Source organism: Trachymyrmex cornetzi, unplaced genomic scaffold (assembly GCF_001594075.2).
Source record: "Trachymyrmex cornetzi isolate Tcor2-1 unplaced genomic scaffold, Tcor1.1 scaffold745, whole genome shotgun sequence".
Classification (NCBI taxonomy): domain Eukaryota; kingdom Metazoa; phylum Arthropoda; class Insecta; order Hymenoptera; family Formicidae; genus Trachymyrmex; species Trachymyrmex cornetzi.
The window spans coordinates 395,054-422,696 of record NW_017300076.1 but is presented as its reverse complement, the minus strand read 5'-3'; the positions used below and the strand labels follow the sequence as shown (position 1 = coordinate 422,696).

At 37.8% G+C, this 27,643-nt stretch overlaps 2 protein-coding genes across 9 annotated transcripts in view; one reads left to right on the top strand and one right to left on the bottom strand.

The window, feature by feature from the left end:
• The window catches only part of LOC108767999 (phytanoyl-CoA dioxygenase, peroxisomal), a 51,103-nt gene that overhangs the window by 2,749 nt on the left and 20,711 nt on the right, over positions 1 to 27,643 (bottom strand). The window contains exon 1 of one of the 8 annotated variants that reach the window (XM_018518189.1): positions 21,736 to 21,758. The exons of 6 other annotated variants lie outside the window; for them this stretch is intronic. The gene's annotated coding sequence lies outside the window, so the exon portion shown is untranslated. Of the gene's footprint in view, positions 1 to 20,283; positions 20,451 to 21,735; positions 21,759 to 27,643 lie in introns of those variants that run through there. One more of the 8 variants, XM_018518188.1, reaches the window with a different exon arrangement.
• LOC108767992 (beta-3 adrenergic receptor) lies at positions 1,436 to 27,030 on the top strand. The gene is made up of 10 exons (XM_018518168.1): positions 1,436 to 1,523; positions 20,720 to 20,970; positions 21,738 to 21,934; positions 23,305 to 23,442; positions 23,861 to 24,167; positions 24,714 to 24,962; positions 25,128 to 25,359; positions 25,595 to 25,834; positions 26,177 to 26,448; positions 26,698 to 27,030. Exons 2-10 carry the CDS (start codon positions 20,875 to 20,877, stop codon positions 26,965 to 26,967), a joined length of 2,001 nt encoding a protein of 666 aa, XP_018373670.1. The 5' UTR covers positions 1,436 to 1,523; positions 20,720 to 20,874; the 3' UTR covers positions 26,968 to 27,030.

The window sequence follows — 27,643 nt, the reverse complement described above, 5'->3', positions numbered from 1 at the left end:
AGGAACATTACGATCGAGAAATGTCTTTAATATTGTTAGATTCCGCAGCGTGTCGATTGTGCACTCGACTCGATTCACGTGCTTATACCTGTCGGGACAGATTACACGCTGTCATGTTCCCGGATGCATGTTCATACTAAATCCAATAACCGATCCATTAACTCTACACCCCATTTGAAAATACAACCAGTCTGTGAATTATCTGTTTGCACACGGATTACTGATGAGCACTGACGCAAAAAATCCTTAATAAGCGAATAATACAACGATCAATCGAAGAGAACTCACGATATCGTTAGTAAACTATTTGCAAAATTTATGTACAATATTAATCGATAACAAGCTATTTATGAATTTGAGAATTTGAGATCATCAACATCAGAAGGCGGGAGCGTAGAGAATATAACGGGTATAACTAGACATCGAATTATATGCATAATCAAAGTGGTAAAATATGCATGCAAATATGTATTAAAAAAGACCAAAATATGCATAAAATATGCACTATCAAAAAAGAAACGACTTAATTTAAGATATATATTTTATTACTTTAATGTCAAATTGAACTAACACAAATCAAATTATCTCTTTGAATTAAACAAATTACAGCAAAATATTGGAAAAATCAGCGGAACATAAGAATTTAAAAATCAACGAAAGATAAGCGTTTGAAATAAGAACCGATTATGAATACCGGCCATCGTTTCCAAAGTGCGCGTTTCACGCGCCTATTTCAAATTACCATATTTGTAAAAGTTTTGGCGTTTTATACAAAAATATGCACTTTCAATAAAAAAATTATTATTATATGCAAAATGCTGCGAACAGCCCATTATATGCATTTTGCATATGCAAATATGCAAAATGCATATAATCCGATGTCTAGATATAACATTCTGAAAAAAGAAGAGAATTTGTTTACAGCTCAAATTCGCTGGATTACGTCAATTATTTTCATTTCAAAATGACGGGTAAATGATTCGCGAGAGAGCTGGAGAGAGCTGGAGAGAGCTGCCGATCTGAGAGCGAAACCGCGATTCTTGCACCCCGGAAGCACCAATTGCGCGCGTCGATGAAGCGTCACGACGCGCCGACGTGGTTGCTCTTACCCGTTTCCTCGCTCCCTCGCTCCCTTTACCCGTCGACTTTAGCACGTGGCATCAAAGAGAAGGATATACATCGGGGTGGTCGGCGGTCTTCCCGGCCAAACGGCGACGACCCTCGCTCGTCGTCGTTCATTCGCGCGCGCGGATTCAAGAGTTCTCTCACTGAAAGCCGAGTAATCCCGGCTAGTTATCTCGTCAATCCATGCGAACATCGAAATACCTTGCGACGCGATTTAATCTATTCTAAATTGTAGTTTTAGCGCTAGACAATATTCCGCTGTGTGAGATCTACATCGCTAAATTAGCAGAAAGATCTGTATCGCTGTCTTCTAGATCCTCAATATCTTACCGACAAAGAAACATGAAAGTCAGTTGAATTTATTCCCGAAACGGATTTTGGGATGGATACTTTGTCAGGTAAGCTTGAAAAATTTCTATTTTAATAATTTAAGATTGAAAGAGTCAAGACGAGTGAAGAGGGTGTAAATGAGAAAAAATTTGTATTTTAAAATGTAATCAATAACGACATTTAGTTTAGACAATTATTTTCACAAATTTTTTTATTCAATAAGCATCGAATATATCATAATTATCATATAATACACTTTAAAAAATGCGCAGATGTAACACACCATGCGGTATCTACTCAGGTAGCAAGCTGATGTCACAATGAAGGCAAAAAACGTCAGCTTGCTAGGTATATAATTCTTACCTTGCCAGGTATATAATTCTTACCATATCGGTGTTAATATTAACACCCTCATGATGTGAATTTAAAATTTATGGTGTCCACATCATGTTGATGTTAATAAGTAAGAATTATATAGACATCATAAGGTGTTAAGTCCATCTTGATATTTTTTAGAGTGTATGGATTATACAAAACATATATATTTTACGTGTTATATGGCAGTTATAGTTATGTATAATGGGTTCTTGTTGAAAATTACCAGAACTTGCCGAATTAATTTTTTTAACTCGTTCATACATCAAATTCGCAAAGAGGATTAATCATCAGTTATACAAATGACATGATAGAACGAACTTGATTCTATTTATTATGGGTAACGAGTTATCTATTCTGAAATAATTATAATTGAATTTTTAAAATCATGATAAAAAAAATGGAAATGCCGCGTTAGACTTGTGGCATTTTAAAAATAAATGACTCTTACGAAGATAAAAGAATCTTATCTGCTCTTTCTGATCGACGTCCATTAACTCGACAATTTATTTTGTAAAAATTTAATTCAGTGACATGGCAGAGGCGGAATATATTAACGCATCGCGAACCACTTCGACGCTCACCCTGGAGACGTATTTTTAGCGAAAGCCTACGGTGCATACAGATTAATATACGTTAACGCGAACAATAAGCTTCTCCTACAATAGCGTACTCCAGAATACAAGAGGTCGATATATTTCGCACCCACTCGCGATAAAAATTAGTACGTAATTTAACAGTTTCTACTCGACGAAGCATGTCTCTCGCGCTGTTTCGTTCGCCATCCATTTCAACTTTGATAAAAATTTCATTCACCGCAGTCACGCAGAGGAAATCCTATTTGCGGAAACGAAAGCTCCACGCCGTCGATATTGCCCCCTAAGCGCGACATGGTGATTAATTTCTCAAATCGCCTTGGAACGGCGGAAGTCCTTCTCGAGGGAGACTCCCGGCGGTGAAATCGTCGTCCGTGCGTATATCTGCGAGAATAGAAATGAGTTTACGGAGGCAGGCAGACAAAATCGATATACATAGTGTTAATAATGAAGCAGCAAGGTCTATAACCTTCCGCAAGTGAGTCGGATGAGTCGGAATCGACCTTTCTCGCGGGGGATATAAAGACACTTGTCTCTCCTTCTCTCTTTGTCTCTTTCTCTTTTTCACCCTTTCGTTGTCTTTATAGATGGCATTTCCGTGGACGTAACCAGCCTTTTGTCTACGCAAGTGCGCAACCTCTTTTTTTTTTCCTCCCTCTGTGCGTGGCGCAGCAACTATATTCTCCCTGGCGTGCGAAAATTCTAATCCCGCTCGGTGCGAACTCGCGTGACAACTCATCCGATTTTGTTGGAAATGTCACGAATCGAGATAAATGTCGGTCCATACGAACAACATGCGTTTCACCTCGTATTTACGACTTTTTACGACAAATATGTGATTGGTAGAGGATTAACATCACGCAATGATTAATCGTACGATATATAATTATAGAATATCTCGATATTCTCCATTGATTTCGTTATGCTCTGCAACGCGTACAGAATGTTGTTACGCATTATGCATTTTATGGAAACAGCGATTGCGTTTTTCATTAACTTCGGAAACACATTTCCAGTCGCTTACTAATGCAAATTTTTCGCGCTTCATAAATTCGCAACCCGATTGAAACAATATCCAACACTTTCCTCCATTAATGTTTACAATCCAAATCGCATTTCTCCATTCTCTTTTAAGAATTTTTTTAAAAAATTGATAAAGTGCGGCGTAGTACAACTATAATTATGCAATAGATATGCACATATCAAGATACGCGATACAAAAAGTTGATAAAAAGAAACATATCATATGAGTTTACGTCAAAAAATTCCTCATTCCTCATAATATGCTTTTTCCAGTATAATTTCTAATTTTTCTTGTATACTTTTATCTTAGTCACCTCGTTTTAATTACTTTAGAATCTCGTTAGCCTCTCTTTGACGTATTGTGAAATATAATACGCGAAACTCAAGTTTCGATAGAAATATATGTTTTCCGGCGCTTATTCTACTGGCTCATCCAGAACTAGAGTCAAGATTTCAGCCATTAAATTACCGTGCTTGATTAGCGGCGCCTCGTTAGGCAACCTTGGTAACAATTATATCTAATGGGAAGAAGATATTATACAGGTAACACGAAACATCTTACATATTCTCTACAAGATATTAATAATGATCTCACAAGCGCGAAATAAACCGGAACGCGTGTAGTATAAAGATCGAGAAATATTGCACGAGATTGAAATTACCATCGCGATTGCAATTAAACGTGGAGGAGCCTAACGTAATCATATAAAGCGCTGAATAATTAAATTTCAAGTTGGAATGCGTTCTGTATCCTGCATCCGTTCCTATTCACGCGACTCCACAGTTTAACTCCAAAAGGGACATAGGCCAGTATTCATAGTCCGTTCTTAATCTCAAGCTTTTATTGTTTTAAGTAATGCCTCAAGATGCTAATACAATACTAACATTTTTGATTGGCAAATTAAAGTACCAAAAAATCCCGGGAAGTAGGAGTTTCGTACGCGTTTCGATTTGATTTAAGTCATTCTCAACGAAATACATAAATTAAAATTAAACTATCCTGACAATCTGTGCAATCCTAGTACCAATCATCCGCCTTACTACGATGTTTCCTTGAGAGAGTTCTATCTTGGTTATTCAATCCAATAAAACATAGAAAGCTCCCGCAAGAAAAGCTATAAAGAACATTACGAATTAACAACAGCGGTCAATAATAAAATTGTATGTACAAGTCGAAACGCGTACGAAAGAAAATGTATATGTTCAACAGAAGAAACAATATAAATTTATGTCTAATTTATATTAGCGCACTAACTACCGCGACTCCTACTTCCCGAAATTGTTTAGTACTTTGTTAATTTTCGAGGAGTCTGATTCTATTATATCTTTGATTGTGGTTCACGACATCTTTAGTTTAAGATAATTTCAAAATTTGAATAACGTCCATGGATTTCGCGCTTAATTAGCTTGAAAAGTGATGCTGCAAGCCCTTACAAAACCCTTTCTGCTCAGGAAAGCCCAACGCGGTGCAGTTGAGCGGACTCAGGAAGGTTTATTGTCGACACAGAGAGGAGAACGTATATACGCCACTTGGCCAGCATGTAGAACCGGACTACTTGGCTAGACTCGCAGGCACCTTCGCTTGATGAAGCAACACTGCCCGGCTAGACGCGCCGTCGTGCCAAAGCCCGCAAGAAAAATCTCTCCATATTATTCACAGAGACGGACATTTCCTCTTTGCAAATCTGCAACTTCACCTCCACTTCGCCGCCGAAAACGATCGCTCTGTTGCGCGCTCCGAGTCGTTAGCGAAAAACGCAGTTTTTTTTTATAGGAAATTCCTTTAAGTCCCGATTTAAAAAAATTTCAATTTATATGCAAAAATGCGATCCCGTATCCCATCTTCCCCTCTTCATATTTCACTTTATGACGCAATATATTTTGTACTTCATGACGGCTCGTTTGTAAATCGCCCGAGGATACGTTCGCACAATATCCATTTGTTGTTGAAAAATATTAAAAAGCATATTCTTTCGCTCTTGGAATACGCTTTCAAGGAACGTCGTCGATTGCCTCGTAAAGCGAAAGAATACAAATCTTACGATATTTCTATCCTTTGCAGGAATACGCAGTTTTTCTTTCTGTATTTATATATATACAGATAAAGGAACATTGCTTTCAATAAACCGTATTCTGATTCCACGCTACTCTCGCATCATGCTGGCAAAAGTTGTTAGCGATGAAGCAGCTTTGTCGTGTTGACTTTCTGCGGCACTACACCGTTACGCTCGGAATATTTCAACCGATACAAATTTCTCCTTTGATCGCCGGCGAAATGGAAAATACCACGAATAAAACTTTACATTACGCTAAACACGTTTAAATGTCTACGTGAAGTAGATAATTCTCTTAGAATTAGATAATGGAAGATAGTGAAGATACACATCGCACTAGTGATCTTCTGCATTTGCCGCGTCTTTTTATTACACAATCTTCCTAGGGCAGGAGCACAAATTCTTGCATAACGCATAAGACCCAGATAACATGCATGTTGCATAAGGTATCTAAAAGACGTCTTTTAGATATCTTATGTAACATAAATGTTATTTGGGAACATCCCTTAAATCAATCAATCAATGTCTTTTATTTCATGGAAAGGAGAGAAATGAAGGGACTTTCATTGGTTCATCTTTTTATGCAAGAGATCATATGTTATGCAAGAGTCTGCGCTCCCGTCCTTACAGTAACAACTCCGTGATGCGCGAGCAGCTGATTCCAACTCCGAATTTAACACCTTCGAATTTGTTTTCCTTACGGCCCCGTGAAATAGGTAGTATATTAAAGAAGAGTTGCAGATGTACCGGATCCCCGAGGAGTCGGACGGTCAGTTGTGGCAATAACTCTGCAGTCACTAGTAGATGCGGGGAGCCGCTTAATCAATATTAGTAAATGGATCGTGGGTGTCGTGACATTCTCCTTCTATTTCCGAGATATAGAATAATGCAGAATAATATTATAATTGGCCTATCAAGATATTAACGTGCAGATAAGATCTTATCCTTCGCGTAATATACTTAGAAATGATTGAAATATTAACGTTAGGGAAAGATTGCGTGTCAAGGCGTCGTCGGGCTTCTGCTTCCTGGGCCAAGGTCTCCTGTATATTTTTCCCGGATGACCGACGTTCTCGAAGCAGTTTCCTCTGCGTATTGCACCGAGCACATGTGAGTTTCTTCCACAAACAGTCGCGTGTGGTTCGACAAATAACTCGCACACTGGTGCGACTCACATCACGATTCCCAAGCTTTAAGACGAATTTATCCATCCAAAATTTCATTTCACGGTTCAAACCGCAAAGATCCATTCGAGATGCGTATGTCATAACGAACTTTCAGTTGCAATATCACGGAATGCGTTATTTTAAGATAGGACATGTTACAAACAGTTCAGGATGGAACACACGTTTTAATAACTTCGCCATAAATTATTCGAAAATCAGCCGTTCGCATTTTCTTCTTCTGACACGTCAATTACTTACATTCTTAAAGTACATTAGTATACATAATTAAAGGGTATTTAAAAGTTACGCTTCGTAAACCAGGCCAGAGGTATCATTAATATATTTACATAACTTTGTACTTAAGTAGTCATTACATTTGCACGCATTAAGCATTTATCTACAAAATGTATCTGTACTTAACGAAGGAAACTTTCTGAGAAAATCTCGCGCTGTTATTATCAGGTCGATGCGTGCTACGAAGAAATCGCGGCGATACGTCGATGCACCTTGGAAGAAGCGTGCCAAGGTCTTCGTGGTCGATGCACGTGGGGAATGCTTTCCGGAGTCACATATCGTCCAGTCGTTCTACTGGATCCCTTCGATTCTCCGAATTTCCTACATAGAAATCCTTCTTTCTCCGATCAATTGGAATCTGAGTGAGTCCATTGAGCGCGATTACTCAAGACAAACGGTATAAAGGCAAGTCGAAAAGAGCACGAAGAGCGACGTATCCTTTACAATCGACTTGACGAAACTAGGACATGCTGTGGAATCGATATGTCAGTTGTCCCGTCCAGTTTCAATTCGGTATTCCAGATCAATATGGTTTGTTAGGTCATGCAAACTGAAGCTCATCATTTAAGCTCGTCATTTACGACGAGAATAAAGAGAAGCGGAAGGATAGAGAAGATGCGGAGGATGCTGTTCCTTATTCAAGAGTTTCGTACGACAAAGATCGGTACAAGAAATATTTCGTAACAAATTTGTGCGCTAGAATTGTAATTTTGTCGTGGCAATATCACGTTACGAAAAATTACAAAGTGAAATTACAAGTAAAAACAAAAAAATGATCTTCGATTAAATTTCGCTAAAGATGTACGTTTCGTATAATACGTCTACTTCAATATGTTTTGTGTAGTTAGTGAATTGGTTATTCAAAGTTAAATTGCCATTGCTAAGTCTATATAACGACCGATTGTCATTGGAAACTAGAGAAAATCATTCCTACATTGTTTGTTTTACTCAAAATAGAAGTATTTTGAGCGTAGAGAAAGAGTACTACTTTCATGAATTTTAACTAGTTTATCCACGTTAATTGCCTGTGACCAGGTCGTCATAATTCTTTTAAGACAAATACGTTCCTCCTCGCATTACTTTTATGTGAATAATATTCTGTCGTGTAAAAGTTAAATAGTACATGTCAGTTTAATGTCCTGGGACAAACGCAATTATTGCAAATAAATGGAAACTGAGAATTGAGTTTTGAAAAGGTTCTCCCGAAATCCCTCGAGCACCTGTGCCTGTAGTGCGGGAATCCACAGCCGCGGCACCTGTGCAAACGGGCTTACTGTAATACGAAATACGAGGTAGAAACGGATACATGGAACATTACGCGGTCGGTACCTACTTTGTAATTGCAATATTCCTCCGGCCCTTACAAACACGAATGCTGCATTTCACGTAGAACGAAATATATACATTATCGATCGTCCAATACCCGTGGCAAGTAGCAACACGAATACATTAGGATGTTCGTGGATTGACAGGAACACGTGGCGACTCTTTTATTATTCAACGAGACATCTGATTTCCTCGTGGAGAGTACTGCTGCCAAATGACAAGCGAAAGTATCCGTATATAATTCTCGAGCGATCATAATCCAATGATTACTTGAGAAATTCTGTGATTGTAATAGCAATCGTGATCAAAATCGTCATAATAAAGAGAATGCAGCAGTCGCAGAAAGTATCTTTCAATGAATGCGTTCGTTATCAGAATTATTGCGTTATTCTGTTCTTGTTTTACGTCCGAGTGATAAAAAAATAAAAATAAATAACAATAGCACAAATACAGCCAGTGTTATGATCCACTTGATACTACAAATATTTATAGCATTCTTTGGTTAATTAATAATATTCTTTCTTCTGGTCAATCAAATATTTTGTAGCATTAAATGGACTACACTCTCGGTCGTAAAAAATAAGAACATCATTTCGCAATTGTCAGATTAAATATTCGATTCAATTTCTTTCTTACCTTCTGGATAAACGTCACTTCAACGTGATTAACTACAAGAAAGCACTTTGTGGGCTTTAAAAATATAAAAACGCGAGTGAAATCTTTGAGATTTTATGTATTATTAAACACTATCACATTTTTATTAGGGCAAACCAGAGTTTATCGATATCACGGTAACACTTGATAGAAGGAAAACTTGAGTGTTTTTCTTCAAGTATCCCTTTGTATCTCGTTCACTTTATTCGTCTCATTTATATTCCCTTCGCTTGTTCGAGCATTGTGATTCACCCGCGATATCAGAAGCATTCGTTATCATTGCATAACATTGTACAAAACCCAAATGACGTTATAGGCAATAATAAATGAACACGAAGCAACTTTTACATAAAAAATACAATAAAAATCGAAGTCTGAGATGGGTCCTCTTGCAGAATCTCGAGATGCCAATATCTTTCCACTATCTCTATTTTATGTCGTTTCTCTCCAGAAACTCAAGGAAGTTCTTTCTACAATCATCTGTTTTGCCTTTAAGCGTTTCTGATATATCGCAGAAAATTTTAATGATACTTCTTTCAGCGAATGTGTCAAATATAAATATATTTGTGTATACACACGTTTTTCGTTTTAAAGGATGTCAGTTAATATGCGTAAAACACGTTAAATTGTTTTACGCTATGTGCTAATTTAAACGAGAAAAACATTTTAAGTGAAGAATATGTCGCTGTGATTTGTGAATCCGAGGCCACCGACGTAGATCAAATGTCGCAAATTTTTAATTTCACACGCGCTTGACAGAATCAAACAGCGTACAACTCGCTTTTTCCTGGATCAATCCACATTCGCGTAATATATCGCGACGTTTATACGTCCATACGAAGTTGCGAATGTTCTGTCAACGCACGTAACGCTTGTTAAAATAGACGTATGAGCGAGACGAGAGTTTTTCTCCGTCTGAAAAAGCGCTCGCGGCCTCCATTCGTCTCCGTTATAGCCTCGTTCGATCAGTCATTTTCGGTTTGATGCTGCCGATAAAAAGGGCACGGATTAGAGGAATGAGCTAGAGAAGGTGCGGGACACGCGTAATTTGTCGTCGGGATTATTGTCGTGACTGAATCTTCGTTCGATTTTTTCATTATGGTGTCTGAAGGAGAAAAATCCGAGAAAAGCGACAACAAGCACGCCTCGCGTTTAAAAATATCGCTAAAATCTAACAGCGTGAGGTACAAAGACATCAGCGATAAATTAACATCGTGTTATATCGCAAAGTATTAGGATCATACTTATGGCGGATAATAATTAAAGGACTTGCTGCAACAGTAAGCTAATTCACAATTTGTAATAAAATACATTTTGCAAATAAACTCTGAAGTTAAAAAGTGATGGGAAAAATATCAATATCACATTCAACTACTGTTGTAGGTTAGCCCCATTGTTGCAACAAACTCTTCAATTGTCCACTTGGTTCAGGCTATGGTTACAGTGAATGCGTGTTCTGATGGATACGTCAAAACAAATAAACAAAGAGCATTTTCTATGTGAGTGGTTACTCTATATGAGTATAGTTCGTCAGATGTCACACGAAACTCGTCAAAACAAGTTTGTCGTCCAAAGTTTGTTTCTCCGTTTCAAATTCGTATTATTACTTTTTAAAATAGATATTGAAAAACTAGTTAGTTTAATATTTGAAAACAGAATGAGGGAAGATATGAGGGGAACACTTATCATAGCCAAAATATATGTCGTAATAAATGCGAGAAAATTAATGAAGAAATAATATTCTCCATTTCTTTCTCTTGAAGCGAAACTTTATTCACGTATTCAGTTTTTCGACTCACAAGTAAATTAATAATAAAATTTCCAATGAATCAACGTCATCCATCTTGTGTAGTTGCGACACTAAGCTCTTAAAATTTCAAACTTTGAAATTACAAGACTGTTTATTTCGTCAAAATCCATTATAATTCATTATACGGAGAGAATTTTTTCTTGAAGTTTACCTTGAAAATATGATAATCGTGAAACAACATTATATCTCGAAGAATTTTAATGTAAATCTTTCTCATTTATTAATAAAACTACAATAAAGTATAAAATAAGTTTGATTAATTTCACTAAAGTGCAAAAATCTTTAAAATATTATGTTGTACCACAACTACCATATTTTCAGAGTAAATTTTAAAAGAAAATTCTCTCCGTGTATAATTACTTATTTTATTTCTGACAAACAATTCGGACGAATTCGTCAAAACAAAAATTCGTCAAAACACATCCACTATAATCGTATATAAAAATGTTTAAGAACGTCGATTTATGCAGCCTGAATGCGTGATGCAAAGAACATTGTACAATGAGAACTTTTGCTAAATTACATGAAGTGAAATAATCTTCCAATCGTTTATTACGGGCGATATGAAGACGATCAATTAATTAACGCACCGGGAATAATTCTCGTTAAGATAAACCGCCGTTTACGTGTAATCGTGTGTAAAATGCAGAATCCACAAACTACAGCTGCCAATTAAAGCATGTTAACGCGTTGTTCGATGAAATCACGACCGTAGAAATCGATTATCGACAGCCTCGTCTCGCAGACAAAGAGGTATTTCAATATCCTGATATCTCTCGTTCATCCATCGGCTTTCGGCTTCGCAATAATGACAAAATTTCCCTATCGCTATTACAGGATCTGACTTGTCGAATTAACTTCTTATCGCACATTCAATAACTTGTTAAGCATCACTAAAATTAAGATGATGATCGATTAGGCTTAAAGTTTTGTTTTATCTCGCAAGAGTCAATCGTGCTTCATAAAATCAAAGGCACGAAGGTATGCTTGCATTTATATTTTAAACACAGAAAAAAAGATTATTCTTAAATCAACCATAATATACTCATATATAAGCACAAATATTATAATCTTGCTTTAAAAATTTTAGTCTTGAATTTGTATTAATATAAGATTTTCAATTGAGCAAGTCTTGAATTAAGTGCAAAATAATACTTGCATCAAAACAAATTTAATCAAATCAAGATTGATATCTTTGAAGCAAGATTATAATATTTTTGCTGATATATGAGTATATTATAGTTGATTTAAGAATAGTCTTTTTTCTGTGTGAAGAGTTGAACTATCGGCGAGAGAGACGAGAAGCAGATCAAAAAAAGCGAACCGAAATGCGTGTACAAAGATAATAAAGAATCGAATTCGTGTCGTTTGCAAACTATGCCACGACTATTCTTAAAAATAACATCGATTTTTACGAGCAAACGAATGCGAGAAATTCTCGAACGATATAAAAGAAGAGTCGGAGAAACCAAAGAAACCATCAGACTATTATCCTCGTTTTACAAACTGGCGTTAGATCAGGAAGTTTTCTGGGTCGTAACGATCATTTTTAATAGGACAAAAGTTGTCCGAGTATCCGGGCGACACTTCTATATAGCCGCGACCTCTGAATTTATAACACGTCACACCAATATCTTCAGTTCGTTACTGAAATGAGAACTTGATGTCATTGATAATAACGATACGTCAATCCAAGATTTTATATCGATTCGAAGGAGAATGCTGTAAGTTCAATTGCTGAATACCAGAAATTCAAAACAAACATTATTTATACGCAAAAAAAAAAAAACGATTATCATTTCTAAAAATTTCTGGAATTTACAATCGTTTAGTTTAATTCTCAACTGATTAAAATAAATGTTAGTTACGTAATCAGGCAGTTTGGGCAGTTTCGAGGTTTTTATTAGATATTCTTCAAATAAATTTTGATCAGACATAAAAAAATTTAACGCCACACATATACAAAACATTTAAAAAAACAAAAAAGTTATCACAAAAATAATACTCTCTAGGCCTTTAAAATCCTCCTCACGCCCCCCCCCCCGATTGAAGATTAATATTTAAATTCCTTCTCTCAGCGAAAATATGGAAAAATGCTCTTTTGAGAATTTCAAATACTTAGGGTGAGGATCATTCATAATCCTCTTCCATCATTCATCACGCCGAGATAAAGGAACGATCATGATAACAGTCTCTGTAGCAATTTAGTTTTTAAAACCCTCGATGCCGCAAAAGCTTAAACAGACTTCTTAAAAAATTTTAATCTGGGTTTAAATGCAAGCTTTAATGAGGCATTACGCATTGAATTTGGTAAGACCTCATAATACGTGGTGATATTAACTACAAATGGCGTCTTCGCCTCGAGATTCCAGCGTTCTTCACATTATAATCTCTTTATCTCTTATCTAATTCCGGATGGAATTTGCATAATTTTGAAATAATCCCTCAACGTGGCGAAGTGAACGAGTAGATACTCCAAGAGTATAATGGTCCCACATCAGCTCGAAAACTTTAATGGCCATCCAAGCAAATCAGTATGTTCGTTTGTATTATTGACATTATCTGCACACGTATGCCTGAAAGCACGCGCGTATCGAAATCGATAAGACGCGTCTGTCACAAACGAAAGGAAACCAATCTTCGCAACCTCCTCACTTGTGTCCTTCTACAAGGACATCTATTTTTATGAGGACTTACTTCGCCATCCTTCTATCTATTCGGTCGGGTTCTAAAGTGATTTCAAATTTCAGTAACTACTTACGTCGTCGGAAGTAGAGGCGATTTCCCGTCGCCATTTCCGGCAGACAATTCCAAAGATATCTGTTTTGAATTCAAATCTCTTCGATCTTTTGGATTATTCGGCAATCCACGAAAACGAACGGTCGAATTTTAACCAGTTTTTCCCTGTAAATCTGACACTCTTTTCAATTGATTACCCAATAAATCTCCCGGAATATTTTTCTCATTTTTCCTCCGTAGTATCACTTATTCCGAAAAACTGATCGATCGCGATGCTTAAAGCTTTCGACTGAGGGGTTGAGAGGGTCTGTCTCAAGACCATACAAAGTGCGTGACCTTTTTTTTTCAAGGATAGGCGCATGTTTTATTTCACAAATCGGTCGTATTTCGCGGACACGAAAACTTCCATGGAATTATGTCAGACATAAATGTCGGATAACTGTAATCACAAAAATTTTCGATTTTGAGATTGAAATTACACTTCCTTCGAGAAACACAAAATGGAAGGAAAACAGAAAAAACTTTGCCCTCGTAAAAAGTTAATATATAATCGTTATATTATATAATTCAAAGTTTCGATCGCTCTAATCTAAAAAGATTTCTTTTTTCCATCGAACTTTTCTTCTTACCCTGCTCTCCCTTCAGTAATTCCTTCCGATATATCGTCCTTACATAAAAGATGATAAGCGGCCAACGATCGAATTGCTGTGCCGTATTTATGGAGATTTATTTGTATCATGCTTCCTGAATAATTCCGTGAGTTTTTGAAGGTCGGTTGTCGATCGAACATTTTCGTGTCCAAGGACATCCACTTGTTTTATTATTTACGGAATATCCGTGGGGTCAGCAGGGCCAGTGGAACCTCTCTTAATTAGGTGTAGACACAAAAGGGACGTTCGCACAGCTACTCGGCAAACGATATTAATTAAAATCCATTAACGAAGCTGGCTGACGCTAACTGACGTGACATTCTATATTATAATGCCACTCTCGGCCGAGATATATGTTGAAATTGGAGAGGATAGCGATCCTATCCTCTAATTTATTCTGTAGAACGTGAAAGGGGTGGAAGACTAGTTCCAAATGGTGGCTTATGGTTCGCTCTTCCTTTTCCGTGACATACTTGAATTGGCGAAAGCGCATTATGTGATAGGTCGTACCAATGGTTCCGCAAAGGGGTACCGTGTCCACGGGATATTTACCCAAGATTTCACGGTTCTCCCATTATCGTCCTCCGCCGACCGCGAGGCCGATTGTTTCTTGATCTGCTACCTTTGGGACAATAAAGACGAAAATGAAGAGTCTACTCTTCTTAAATAATCATTGAATCGAATAAGGACTCCTCTTCGGTGAATTAATCCCTTAGGATTATTTCGCGTGAAATAATAATATACAACGAGGTTTATCAATACAAGCGTTTCCGTGCCGTAAATGAAATTAATAAAATATTAAACTACGGATGTCAATTTTATTAGAGTGTCAATTTTTATACATATCTATTTTATCAGATGAAATCGATGTGTGATATTCACGATAGGTACCTAACATACACTGTAAGAAATTTCTGTTGTAAATTATTGGAAGTTTTTATCCAACAAAAATGTACTGTAAATTTAAACAGTTATATTGTGAAATCGCAACAAAATATATTCGTTAAATGATTTGTAAGTTTACTGCACATTTTTATTGTAAATTCACAAACATTTCTAACAGTGATATCCATCTGCTATGGTTTATTGGAGCGCGTCCTTCGGTATCTTAATCTTCATCTTTTCGCTATCGCGCTCCTCGCGGACGCAAAATGGAGCAAAATGAAGAGCGCACACAACCACGCTACGAAGTGCTCCACTTCAGTGAAGTAATAGTTTGCCACAAAGGTCGGAAGGAAGAGCACTTCTAGAAGAGAAAAGGGGCACATGGAGGCGTGGGTATATAGTAGATCGATTGACAAACGGTGAACGCCTATTTGCAGTAGGATTAAACTGGCAGTCACAGAGGGATATATCATCCTTTATATCCTCCTCACTATTGCGCTCGTATTCTGTAATTATTATCGGGATTTATTTTTGCTTCCACCTTTTAAAAGATTTCTAATTCATCGCATGATACAGAGAATAATGTCTACTTGCCTTCAAATATTTACTAGAGATCGTTATTTCCGAACCAAGCAATGGCGGTAGAATCGTGAATCATATGCGTTACAAAAGAAGTTCTATTGCCTTAGCCATCTAATAAAAAAGTTGCTTGTATGCGAACAAAGAGGATCACCGTTTCTTCTCAACTTATACCAATATAGCGCATCAGGTAAATTGCACACTTTGCTCTCGCGAACAGCCATCGCGTCGACAAACACAAAAAGATATGACCACTCTGGTCAAAATTAAATATGAAGCAACAATTGTCGCTACAGACACAAGGATTCAATTTAATGCGAAAGAATATCATGCGGTGCTACATCGTACAAACAAGATAAAATAAGATATTACAAAAATTTCTATTTTTAAATAATATACCTAATATATCTTTTTTCATATAAAATCTTCAGTTTAGTTCATTTCTTCTCGAATATATTTGCGCAGAATAATTGACGTATCTTGCGCCGAAGACAAAATATTCCATCATAAACAATGTATTTTGCGATATATCGCTCGTGTAATTAAAGAAATTCATTCCTTCTAAAAATTTCGAATCTATCGTATGATGCGCGATAAACTGGAATTTTCCATTATTTACCGCTGAAACAGTACAACTGGTAAAGTTTGGAAAGCGGCTAATTATGATTTATTTCTCCTGAAAGATTCTACTCTTGCCGCGAATTCATGAACAAATGTTCCACACATGTCTAGACAGCAAAATTTTTCCCGATGTCGCTTTTATTTTCGGAAGAGACTCAGTTGATTTACCGGAATCATCGTCAATTAATATAACGAGCTTACGAATTAAGAGAAAGGCACATAGGTCATTTTGCCATCTTCGGCACTCACATGTACATCTCTTCATCGATCAATTAAGCGATACAGCAATTAATAACGTTCGGCACACTATTTGTGATATTATTGCGAATAGATATAGGTATCCAAATAAAGACAATTCTCAATAAACACAATTTATCTAAATGAACGTAATTTTCTTTATATTAATCTTTTCATTGTAAAATGAAGTTTCTTGTAATAATTATCATCAATGATTACAACGGTATAAATTATGTACAAAAAATATCAAGAGATATTATTTTGACGTGAAACATAAATTATTTGATTCGTTCGTATTATACGAATAAAAAGAATGAAAATCTGATAAGAGAAACTATAATGCTATTATTTAGTAATAGTAGCAAACTAACTGCTGTGTCTGTAAACCTAATTAACAAATCAGAACTCCGTCTATTTTCTCTTTCCTAATAGGTCTCCGCTCGTGTTGTATCGAGCCACCTACTGTCTGCGTATATCGATATTCTGCTGACACTCTTGCCCAACAGAAGTTTCCGCTTTCGATGACGGAATAGAACGCAGTTTCTCTCGGATGTAACGAACTCTCTACGTGAGCTTTGTTCATGTACCATGTGCCACGTTCCCGTCGTGGTTTACCATCTTCTACCGCGGAAACGTGTATCGAATCATACGGTCGTCAACTGAATTGGGACACGCTTCAGCATACGTACGTGCTCGTTATCGAAGAACCATTAAACCTCCGCAATTATGATTAAATTTAGATAACATGAAACTACAACGTGAAACTACCTGAGTTTAATTTGAAAGTAAATTGTATTACAAATCATATTATATATTAACACGACTGGGGAAGAACATTAATTATATTTTCTGTTATTTTATGAGGAAGAATATATAGACACGCAGATTAATGCTTCGCATTTTCTTCTACGTTTTTGCGAAAGTTAAACCATAGGTAACGAAAGGAGTCGCTTACGGGGAATTCCCAGATGTGCGAGTGCTTTCGAATTATCGATTAACCGTGGGATCCTTCTAGAACTCCAGCGCGACGTGCGAAGAGTATCGTGCAACAAGTACCTAGCGATAAATGATAGTTCCCTGAGGGCTCTGTAGTTGGAATCCTCGCAAGAAACGGTCCCCGAGACTATACCCATGTCTCGTCGTTTGCACAAACCACCAGCGCAACAAGTTACCCGAAGCCGCCGCTCTATACATGTATACTCGATTTTAGCAATCGGCAAACTCATTCGGCGGAACCAATCAGTCTTCGAATAATTCAGGAAAGCTCTTATATGTCTCACGACGCGACGCGCACGTTGAACGAAAGACAAGCTTCGGCTTTCGAAAAATCTTCGTAATAGCGTGGATGCAAATAGCGTGGAAAAATGTTATTATAGTCGCCGTTGCATAAATATAGACGAAGCGAAGAGATGATTTATCATGAAACGACAGGTCAGGATTAATGGCAGCATGACGAACCCACGGCAGTCTCGCGTGCATATCATGAATATGAGAGATTCCCGTACAAAATTCGCGGTCAGTGGGGCACGAAAAAAAGAATAGGAGGAAGGTCGAACGGTAATGTTGATGCACGTGTACCTGCGGCTCGCGTGATAGTGGAATACAGGTGGTTTCACAGAGAAATCGAGCGAAAATGGAATAAAAGAGGCAAACAGAAGGTCGGCATCGATTGTTTCAGCATACCTGCGCTGACATCGTAAAAAGAAACGTTCTTTAATTTTATTCAAATATATCCTTTACAAATTTCCTGTGAAACGCGTTTATCTGCTTCGATAGGTCTGTTGTTTCCCTGAAGACGAACGGTTACTGTTTCCATTTCGCAAAGTATCGTCGTGTCATTTATACCGTATAAATCGCATAAACGAATACGCGGTAAATTGCGTTTTATATAACCCAAGACTTGGGGAAGCGCTCGTGCTCGGTAATAAAATGCAGGGGACGCAATCACTAAATAACACGCGATTATGCATTTGCAGAGATTTATTATTCCGTCGTGTATACCTCTCACGGATTGCTCTTCATTCATCCACACTCATTAATCATAAATGGGAGAAACTTCCGAATCGTTCCACGTCAAATTGACCGACGAATTAAAATTTGATCGCTAATTTAGAGCTCAGGATGTATGTCAACGCGTGCTGCACGAACACATCTATTAATAGCATTTCCGTTTTTAACATTCCTAAATTTTCAATTTTGTGCGGTTAATTTCACGACAAGAGGAATCTTTTTACAATTAGCAAAATAGCATGAAACAATCCTAAAACGATTTATGAAAATAATCATGTTTATATGTTATGAAATAATAACTCTTTTTTTAATGCATGTTGATCTTTTAAGAACATTACCTGAACTAATAAATTACTGATAGTGAATGAAGACGCAGAAGAAAAAGAAGTACGAAGCACGGATTAAGTAAAAATTAAAACGGGCGTTTCTATAAAGATTTAAGATCTGCAGTCTTAGGTAATTTATTAAAAAATCAATATAGAACTTTATAAAGGTAAAAACCTACATAATCTCGCCTCTTAACTCGATATAATCTATTAAGGAGTCGCTTGAAATGAAAAAAAAAAAGTTCTCTTACCGTCGCTTTTTTCGATGAGATTTTCATTTCGATTTCTATGCTCTATTGAAGTATTTGAAATTCCTGCTTTAACTTGTATTATTACTATATATTAGGTCGAAGTATTTGTATGTGTTATACGATTTATATATTAGAACGTACGATGTAATACAGGAAATACAATCGATAGCAAATATTCGATAAATTCTTGTAAATATCTATGTAACGCATGCAATCACGTGCATGAGAACGCGTGGAGGAATTCTGAATGAAATTCTCCGTTCACCATATTTGCGGAGTAGAATGTGTTCGAAAGGATGGCGGTTTATGAAGATTAGATTTTATCGGAATTTAGGATTTTAATGGGATTATTTGCGTTCCCCGCTGCTAGTTGTGCGGTAGAAATTACTGCATTACTATTTCGAAACAAATTGGAACAGTCAACGAAAGGTGAAGTTTATAAATGTCAAGTGCGAGTTTAATGTTACGCAATATCGGCGCAAAAGGTTTATTTAACTGAATCAACAGTCGTAAATTATAGTTAATTTTAGAAAGATATTTAAGAAAGTCTAATCTGATTCAACGCTTGGACTGGACAATTTCGTGCTCAATGTGTATACACCATGATGTTTTAATTATGGTTTGGATCCCGACTGAAATTGTAGCCGAGCGACTATTAATAGTCGACGCTGTAAAATTCAACAACAGTGAACGAGGTCGTCTTTTCCCTTCGTCGCGAGACGATAGGTTAGCTATCTTGGAATTCCAGCAGCCGCATCTCGCAAATCGTATCGACGTGCGTCTACTGGAAGATACGCTAATGGTCGATAATGGAACTACCGCGGCACCGTCAAAATTAAATTATGTCACCCGGCAGCTGCTTGTCGCTGCAAAACAATATGTGGCAGAAAATACGCATTTTCGAACACATCGCGGAATAGATGATGCGAGTCATGAGAGACTTCCTTTTATTTCAAATCAAAAAGCGTGTCATATTAAACGTGCTCTAATTTATAATATGATAATATATTATCTATGCAATCAAATAATTCTCTAACTCATTTAAAAAAAATCGTGCGACACGTGTAAATTCCTTGCATCGAAAGATTTAAATACTTGTTCAATCATTTACCTTGAAAACATTTTACGTTATACTATTATGGAGTGGAAAGATTGTTTCTTTTTAATAAATTTAAAACGCATAAAAGTCGCGTAAGATTGTCCTTGCATAGAGAAATCCAGTTTATATCTACTTCTTTGAAGTCGAAAGATTAGAATCAGCGTCACCATAACTGCATACGAATCGTTGAACATTCAACTACAATATGTGACCTTTTGCATGTTCGTCCTTAACCATCTAATTTAACTTGCGTTACATGTCGATATCTATATATGATATTATAATACAATGCTAATGACAGGTGAGTTGAAGCGTACCGCTGAAGATAACATCGTTTACTATGTGCATAAATATAAAATGTCCGTAAATATAAAATTTGCTTGATATCGCTTCACATGATGTGCAAGTTATTTTTCTGATAGAATTCTAGAATGAAGCGACTGAGATAATGGCCAAATGGCACAAACAGTTTTACAGCAGGCTTTATGTTCCTTGTGTGCAAAGAAAATTCAAGTAAATTATGTATTATAGGATAATTTAGATTAATTAAAATTATGTATGGCTTTTAGATTTTTCAGTCAGAATCGCCACTATGATGTCGCACAAGAGGAGCCGGAGACCCAACGAAGTCGACAAATTTTCACTTGAATTGGATTCTTCTTTCACTTAGGAAGAAATCCCGAACGCAAAAAAGGAAAATAAAGCACAGGGAGGAAGAGGAGGAATGGGCCCTTGGGCCTTCGGCGTACCTCTCGTGTCAACTTTGGGTCTTCTCCTGAATGGTTACATTCTCCTTGTAGTTCTCGGTCTTAGTAAGCAGGTGAACAATAACGCAATATCTTTAATATTAGCAATGCTCATGAAATTTTTCTCTATTCTCTTCTATTTCTGTTTTCATATCTTTTTTCATTGTATTTTTAACGCGAATCAGGATGGCATTCAGTCAAATACAACATGTCGTAAAAAACTTCGAAGTTGCCCGTGAACGTATTATTTATTTTAGCAATATTATTGCAATCACTCAGAAATGTCAGAAATGTTACAAATTTGGGAGACACGTGTAGACTGCTCTCTTGAATGTAAATTAGTTGAACTTTCCTGGCATTTCGGTTAGAGATTTCATGATATTAAATCCGTTAAAAGCATATCTGGACTGCAACTACGAGTTTCAAAAAGAGAAAGAGAAAAAAATTAACTTTTCGAAAAATATATACGCACGCATAGTACGCTCGACGAAGCTTATTTATTCAGATTTATTTATCGAGATAAAGATGCAAATTATGATCTCTTTTTATTATTCTTATTTGCTTCCGCCTGCTTTCAAGTTTCTGAAATACCATTGAATACTCTCATTCCAAGAGAGAGAGAGAGAGAGGGGGGGGGGAGAATAAAACTTTTAGATGATTGAGATTCTTCAGAATCTTAAATAATAGAGCAAACAGGATGCGCGGTCCGCACGAATATAACGCGTAAAAAAATTGCGATTGTCATCAGTTTATTAAAAATTTAAATTACAAAGTTCTACCGGGTGTTGAAATTTGCGATAATATGACAGAATTTCAACGAGTCATACCACAATGCCTACAGACACAGCAGCAGCAAACGGCAAACACTTTACTGCTGATCCATTTGGGCGCCGTGGAAGCGGCGGTGTGCCTGATACTGCTGATCTTTGCAACCGGCTCGTGGCCACTTACTGGTACGTGGTGCGTCCTTTACGGATTTCTACTGGCGCTGTTACATCCAGTTGCCCTTTGGACCGTCACCGGTTTAAACTGCGACAGGTGAATCTTACATATTCTCTTTCTAATATCGTTATTCGATATCCGGAGAATTGAAGACTTCTGATGAATGAAGATCAGTATCAGTTTCCCGTTTAATTCATTGCTCGGGGAAGCGAGCAACGCGGCTCCTCAATAAATGGTGCGTCAAGTGAATGAAATGAACATAAAGAGATATCTGTTAATCATTACGTTCAAATTAATCACGTGTAAAATTACGTTTTACATATGATTCGTATTTAAAATCCTCGCTTTGCGCAATTCGAGAATAATATATCCCATGTATTTCCGATCAAAATACATATATTATTTAATATATAACGATTCGATAAAATTATTCTCGCAATACCACTTATTGGTTAATTACTCGGAGAATATTTTTACATTGTTCAAACTACGTGCACACTTCCAGTTACACTCTGAAATATCGTTAAATAGAATTTCACACCGATAAAAGGAAGAACGTCATTGTCGCTTGAGTAAATCGACGAAGAATCTGAGAGGTTCTTCTTGTGAAATTTTCCGATAAAAATCGAGTTCAATCTCAATATATGACATATATCGAGTAATGAACGAGGCCTCGGTTTCACCTGACACAAAAGACACCGAGATATGCGATGTAAGATGTCAAATAAGGATTCCACGAGCTCAAATATTATCATCGTAGCTGTCAGTTGACACGAGATGTTCGTTTACCTTGTCGTTCCATCTCTACTTGTTGCTCATCCTCTCACCGTCAGACTTGCATTAACAGCTACGCAGTTTTTGAAATGTACGGCGAATCTGGAATGTGTCAACTGGAATAATTTCATTTATTTGATGTAAATATGTATTACTCGAATAATTTTAAGAGCGATTTCGAAAATCTTATTAAAATTTTGTATTTTTCTTTCTATACGCGAATCTCTGTGAATTCCATTGCATCACGAATCCTTTTAAGAAAATATGAAAGAAGTGCACTCGAGAATACGAAAAAACTTCTTTTCCGTTTTATTCTCTGCAAAAAGTCAAGCTCGACCGTGGCTCAATCGACTATATACTCGTATTTTATTCAGCAGTTTAAACAGATTTACTACCACCTCATTTATCACTTTCTGGCTCTCCTCTGAATTTTCTCATCATGGAAAGCGTTGCTTTATTGAAAAGATTTATCAATTTTTTTTCGAAAGCACTGGTTATCCAGCGATGACATCGTGCACGTCTTACGTGTATTACCGAGCGTATTACTTAATTTGATTAAGTGACAAGCCAGGACTAACGAGTTCATTCGAAATCGTTAGACGCTCGATCGAGTGTAAAACGACCATTCCACATTGGCATCTGAATTGTATCTCGTTTTCGCCAGCCATGCCTCGCAATTATACTCTCTGCAGGTATTACGCGATCGCTGCACCGCTGCACTACGCCGCCTTGGTCTCTCAGCGTCGCGTGGTCGTCGGGCTGGCTGCCTCTTGGACAGGCGCTCTACTCCTGTGCTTGCCACCGTTCTCGGGTCTGGTGCCACCTTATAGGTTTGTATGTATATATGTGTTACGCCATTAACCACCACACTAATGAACCAGCATTCCGCAGCGTTTGCTTGCGCATTCTACGGCATTGCCTCGCAATTGCTGCATTTCCACGCATAATAAACGAAATTTGATTTACTTTGTGTTCTATCCTTTCGCCAAAGTAAGTTGTTTTGCGTCGCATAAAGACTCTCACTGCGAGATAATTTCCGCGCCAGCTTCTCGCAACACGTGCCCGCAAGAATTCTCATTCAGAGCGAAGCTTTTGTCGGCGGCGAATTAATTAAGTTTAACAAAACCGATTGTAATAATACATACAAATAATCTGTTTCAAAATAAACACGTCTGTTCTTTCATTTACTTTCAATCACGCAATCATTTCTAAGTCAACACTCTTTTTTCGGTATCCCGTATCGATCAGCTATAATAAAGAATTGGGTTGCTGCGCTCCGGATTTCGGGAACGGCACTTGGGGATCCGCCGCGGCGCTCTACGGCGCCGTTTATGCCATCCTGGGCCTGGGACTGCCGGCCATCCTCGTGACGGTCTGCAATTTACGCGTATTAGGTATAGCGCGGTACCATCGACATCGTATCGCCAGCGCGATCTACGAGGTCACCCTGAGCGCCCAGGTGACCATCACCCATCAGAGAAATCCATTTTTCGTGCCAACCGTCACCGCACCTTCCGCTGGCGGACCGCCGCGTTTTCACAGCGCTGCCAGCACGGTTTGTACAGACGGTTTTAAATTTTAAAAATTAAAAAATTTTTTGAAAAGTTTTGAAAAATGCAACATTCGACATGACGAATATAAAAAAAATGTTCTACTGACGTGTATCAAAATGTCTTCACAATATTACTTGATTCTGCGGTCAAAATCAAATCTTTAATAAGAACATCTAACCAATTTAGCTTTTGTTAAGTTACTTGATTTAAGCTAATAAAGCTAATGAAAAGCACCCGTAGTTAAAGACTAATTTGTAATTTAATTTTCTGCCCCGGAGTTAACAAGTCAAATCGATAGACGCCACGCTGGGAGGCATCGGCGAAGTACATACCAAAACTTCCTCGCTCGCAGCGTCTCGTGATTATGGACCACCGTTTAATTTCTATTCGAGAACTCGATCCGGCAATTTTCTAATATAATTAGTTAAAGTTTGATATATTAATGAATCGACACACGTTTTCATTGCTATAAAGATAAATAGCTTCGCGCTGTGTTGAAACGATTATTGCCGATTCTTGTCTCAGTTTCGCAAACGACAACTTTTCAGGTGATGCAACTGGTTGGCTCTTTGTACCTGCTCTATTTTCCGTATTGTGGATTTATCCTCTGGGAAGCTTGTGGCGTCGGTAATCAGCACCGTCTTCACGCACACCCTAAGCTGGCCTCTTTAGCGTCGCTCCTCCTCGCGTGCTCACCACCCATCAACGGCCTTCTTTATGGTTTGAAATCGCAGACCCTGCGACGGTCTGTGCAGAACTACTGGCGGAAAAAGGCAACTAAGTCGGAATTACAGCAGGTAATTTGAAACGCGAGAAAAATAAACGCTCGTGAGGGTGCTTGTGCGTCGAGCGAAGCGAAGGACAGTAGTAATTTACAGTTTACGTCCTCTTACGCTCTTATGTCCTATTACGTTCCTATACTCGTATATAACAACATGAGAGCAATTGTAAATTTGTTTTAGGAGATACAAGCGAGAACACCGAGCGTCGCAGGATCCAGGAGACCTTCCGGCAGTGGAAACACTTCCTTCTTCCCATTCCCTCCTTTACAACGAAGGCTCAGCGAGGCATTATTGGCTCTTGGCTCGTGCAGAACTGGAGGTAGTTTTGAAAGCAATAATCTGGGGTTCCAGCGCGGCAGATTACAACCTGCTGTCTCGTGTAACACTCTCAGAGTGCCGACCGCTGAATCGGGTACGTGTTCCTTGCAGCTAATGCTACCAAGATAAAATCTAAATAGTTTTTAGTTCCTCTTAGTTCGTAACTAAAACCGGTGTTTGAGGTCCTCGCACTTTAACGCGAATGTCTCTATATAAAAAAGAAAGACCTCTAGCGAAATGAATCACATCTTTGAAAACCCTCTTGATCCTTGATGGATAAGCGTTTCGACACTGATATAAGCGTCATCCTTTCATCATGGCGCGCTAAGGTGAACCGAGCAAATTGGTGAGGGCGAGCGCGAGTGCCGCCAGTCTGATGGGTCCCCATTATCGGAGCGACTTTATCGGGGCGGATTTGGGTGCGGAATGCTCCATAGCTATGTGCGAGACCCCGAAGAGGAGCCCGAGGATCCTCATAACGCGCGCGTACAGCGAGGAGAGCCAAGACGGAGGCAGCCCCCTTCTGAGAAAATCCCTCAATTCCAATATTAATCCACCGCCGTGCGAAAGTACGTCACATGTTAAGCATTTGTAGTGTGTGCATCCATCGCATTTGCAATTCTGAAATAAAATCGCGATTTTTAAAACTTATCACGTCTCTAGTTCATGTTTCTGACGTGCGAATTCTCATTTTCTCTTCCATCTAAAATCTCGCGGTTTGGCATAATATCCTCTTTATAAGCGAAAAGACCTTGAGTAAGCTCGACGTGTAACGTCACTCAACGTGTTCGCCGTTAGTTTCATATATAGAGATTTGCAAATGAATAGATCGTCGAAGTAACTGAGTTACTTCTAACTAGATTAATGTTTGACCTTATTTAAGAGATATCTCATTTATCGCACGTGCACAGAACGTCGATGGCGACACTGCAGCACCGGAAGCGAGAGCAGCACGGGAAGTAGCGATGCGAGCGTATGGACCACCGGCGTGGTTCCAAAGTACGGCAAGAGTAAGAACACGGATAGCTGGTCTTCACGTACGCGATACGTGCGCGGCAAGAATTTAGAAGAAGGCGCATTGTCAAATACAATGAAGCCGAACAATAACAGCGAAAGCAGTGATACCACGGATACAACTACGGCCACGACAACAACCACCACGCTGCTTAAATCTCTCGCTGTAGTAAGTGATGAAATCAATTTAAAACGTTAATTAATTCAATATCGTTAATTTTGTACAGTTGTGCAATTATTTTAAATAATTACATATCTTAAATAATTATTTAACAATTATCGACGTATAACGACAGTTATATTTAATAGCGATCATAATGGAAAGATTATGAAATAATCATCGCTTTGTATTCTTTAATACATCATTCAATACACAATTCAATTCTAACTTTAAACACAATTAATTACTCGACTGCAGGAGACTGGCGAACAGAATGAAAGGGAGAAGAAAAGGATAAATGGTAATATGAAGAAAAGAGAGTTTAGCGAGAGTGAAAGCAGTTGGAGCAGTGTTGAAGAAATTGAAACCAAGGCAGAGAGAAACGATGAAGACGACAATCCTGACAGGTCGAAGGAGGAAGACCCGCAAACGAGACCTTCGCGACAAAAGTCGAAAATCAGTAACCGCGATCCCGAAGTTTCCGAGGAGGCTGCGCAACTGAGGCCACTTCTAACTAGCTCCTCTTAAAGCCTATCTCTTAAATGTATTTTCTTTTGAATAATTCGTCGTGTGTGCGTGTGTGCGTGTGTGTGTGCGCGCGAATAAAACAAAATTTTCACTGTGTATTTAAGCGACACTGATACGTGTTTATTTCGTAAATTTACAGATATAAAATTAGCCGGTAAATTGCGATAAAGTTACTTTGATAATTTGCATTTAACAAGTGTTATTCGTGTTTGCGACACGAGAACGAAGAGGAAGTATTCGTCATATAATTTGCCCAAAGTTTATATTTTGTAAATTGATCTCAATCATCTCTCACATGTCCTACCTAACGTTGTAAAAAGTTTAAAGAAAATATAGATTTGATCTTTTCAGATCTTTATGCTCGATATTGATATCGACATATCGTGAAATTATATTTTTGTACTCTCACTCTGCAACACTACATAACGCAACAATGACGTGAGACCATTCTTTACAACAAAAACCGAAGAACTGATTAATACACCGTCGACAAACTCAATTTCAAGAAATTTGTTCGCTCGTTCCGAAGAGTTAATCAACGATCGTTTCCGATCAAATACCGATGAAAGTTTACGTCAGTGATAAATTAATGAAAACTCGTTATCTATACGAAAGTTACGGTCCAATTTATCTTTAATTTGTCGAAGCAAGTCATAGAAACTCGTGAAAGAGCAAA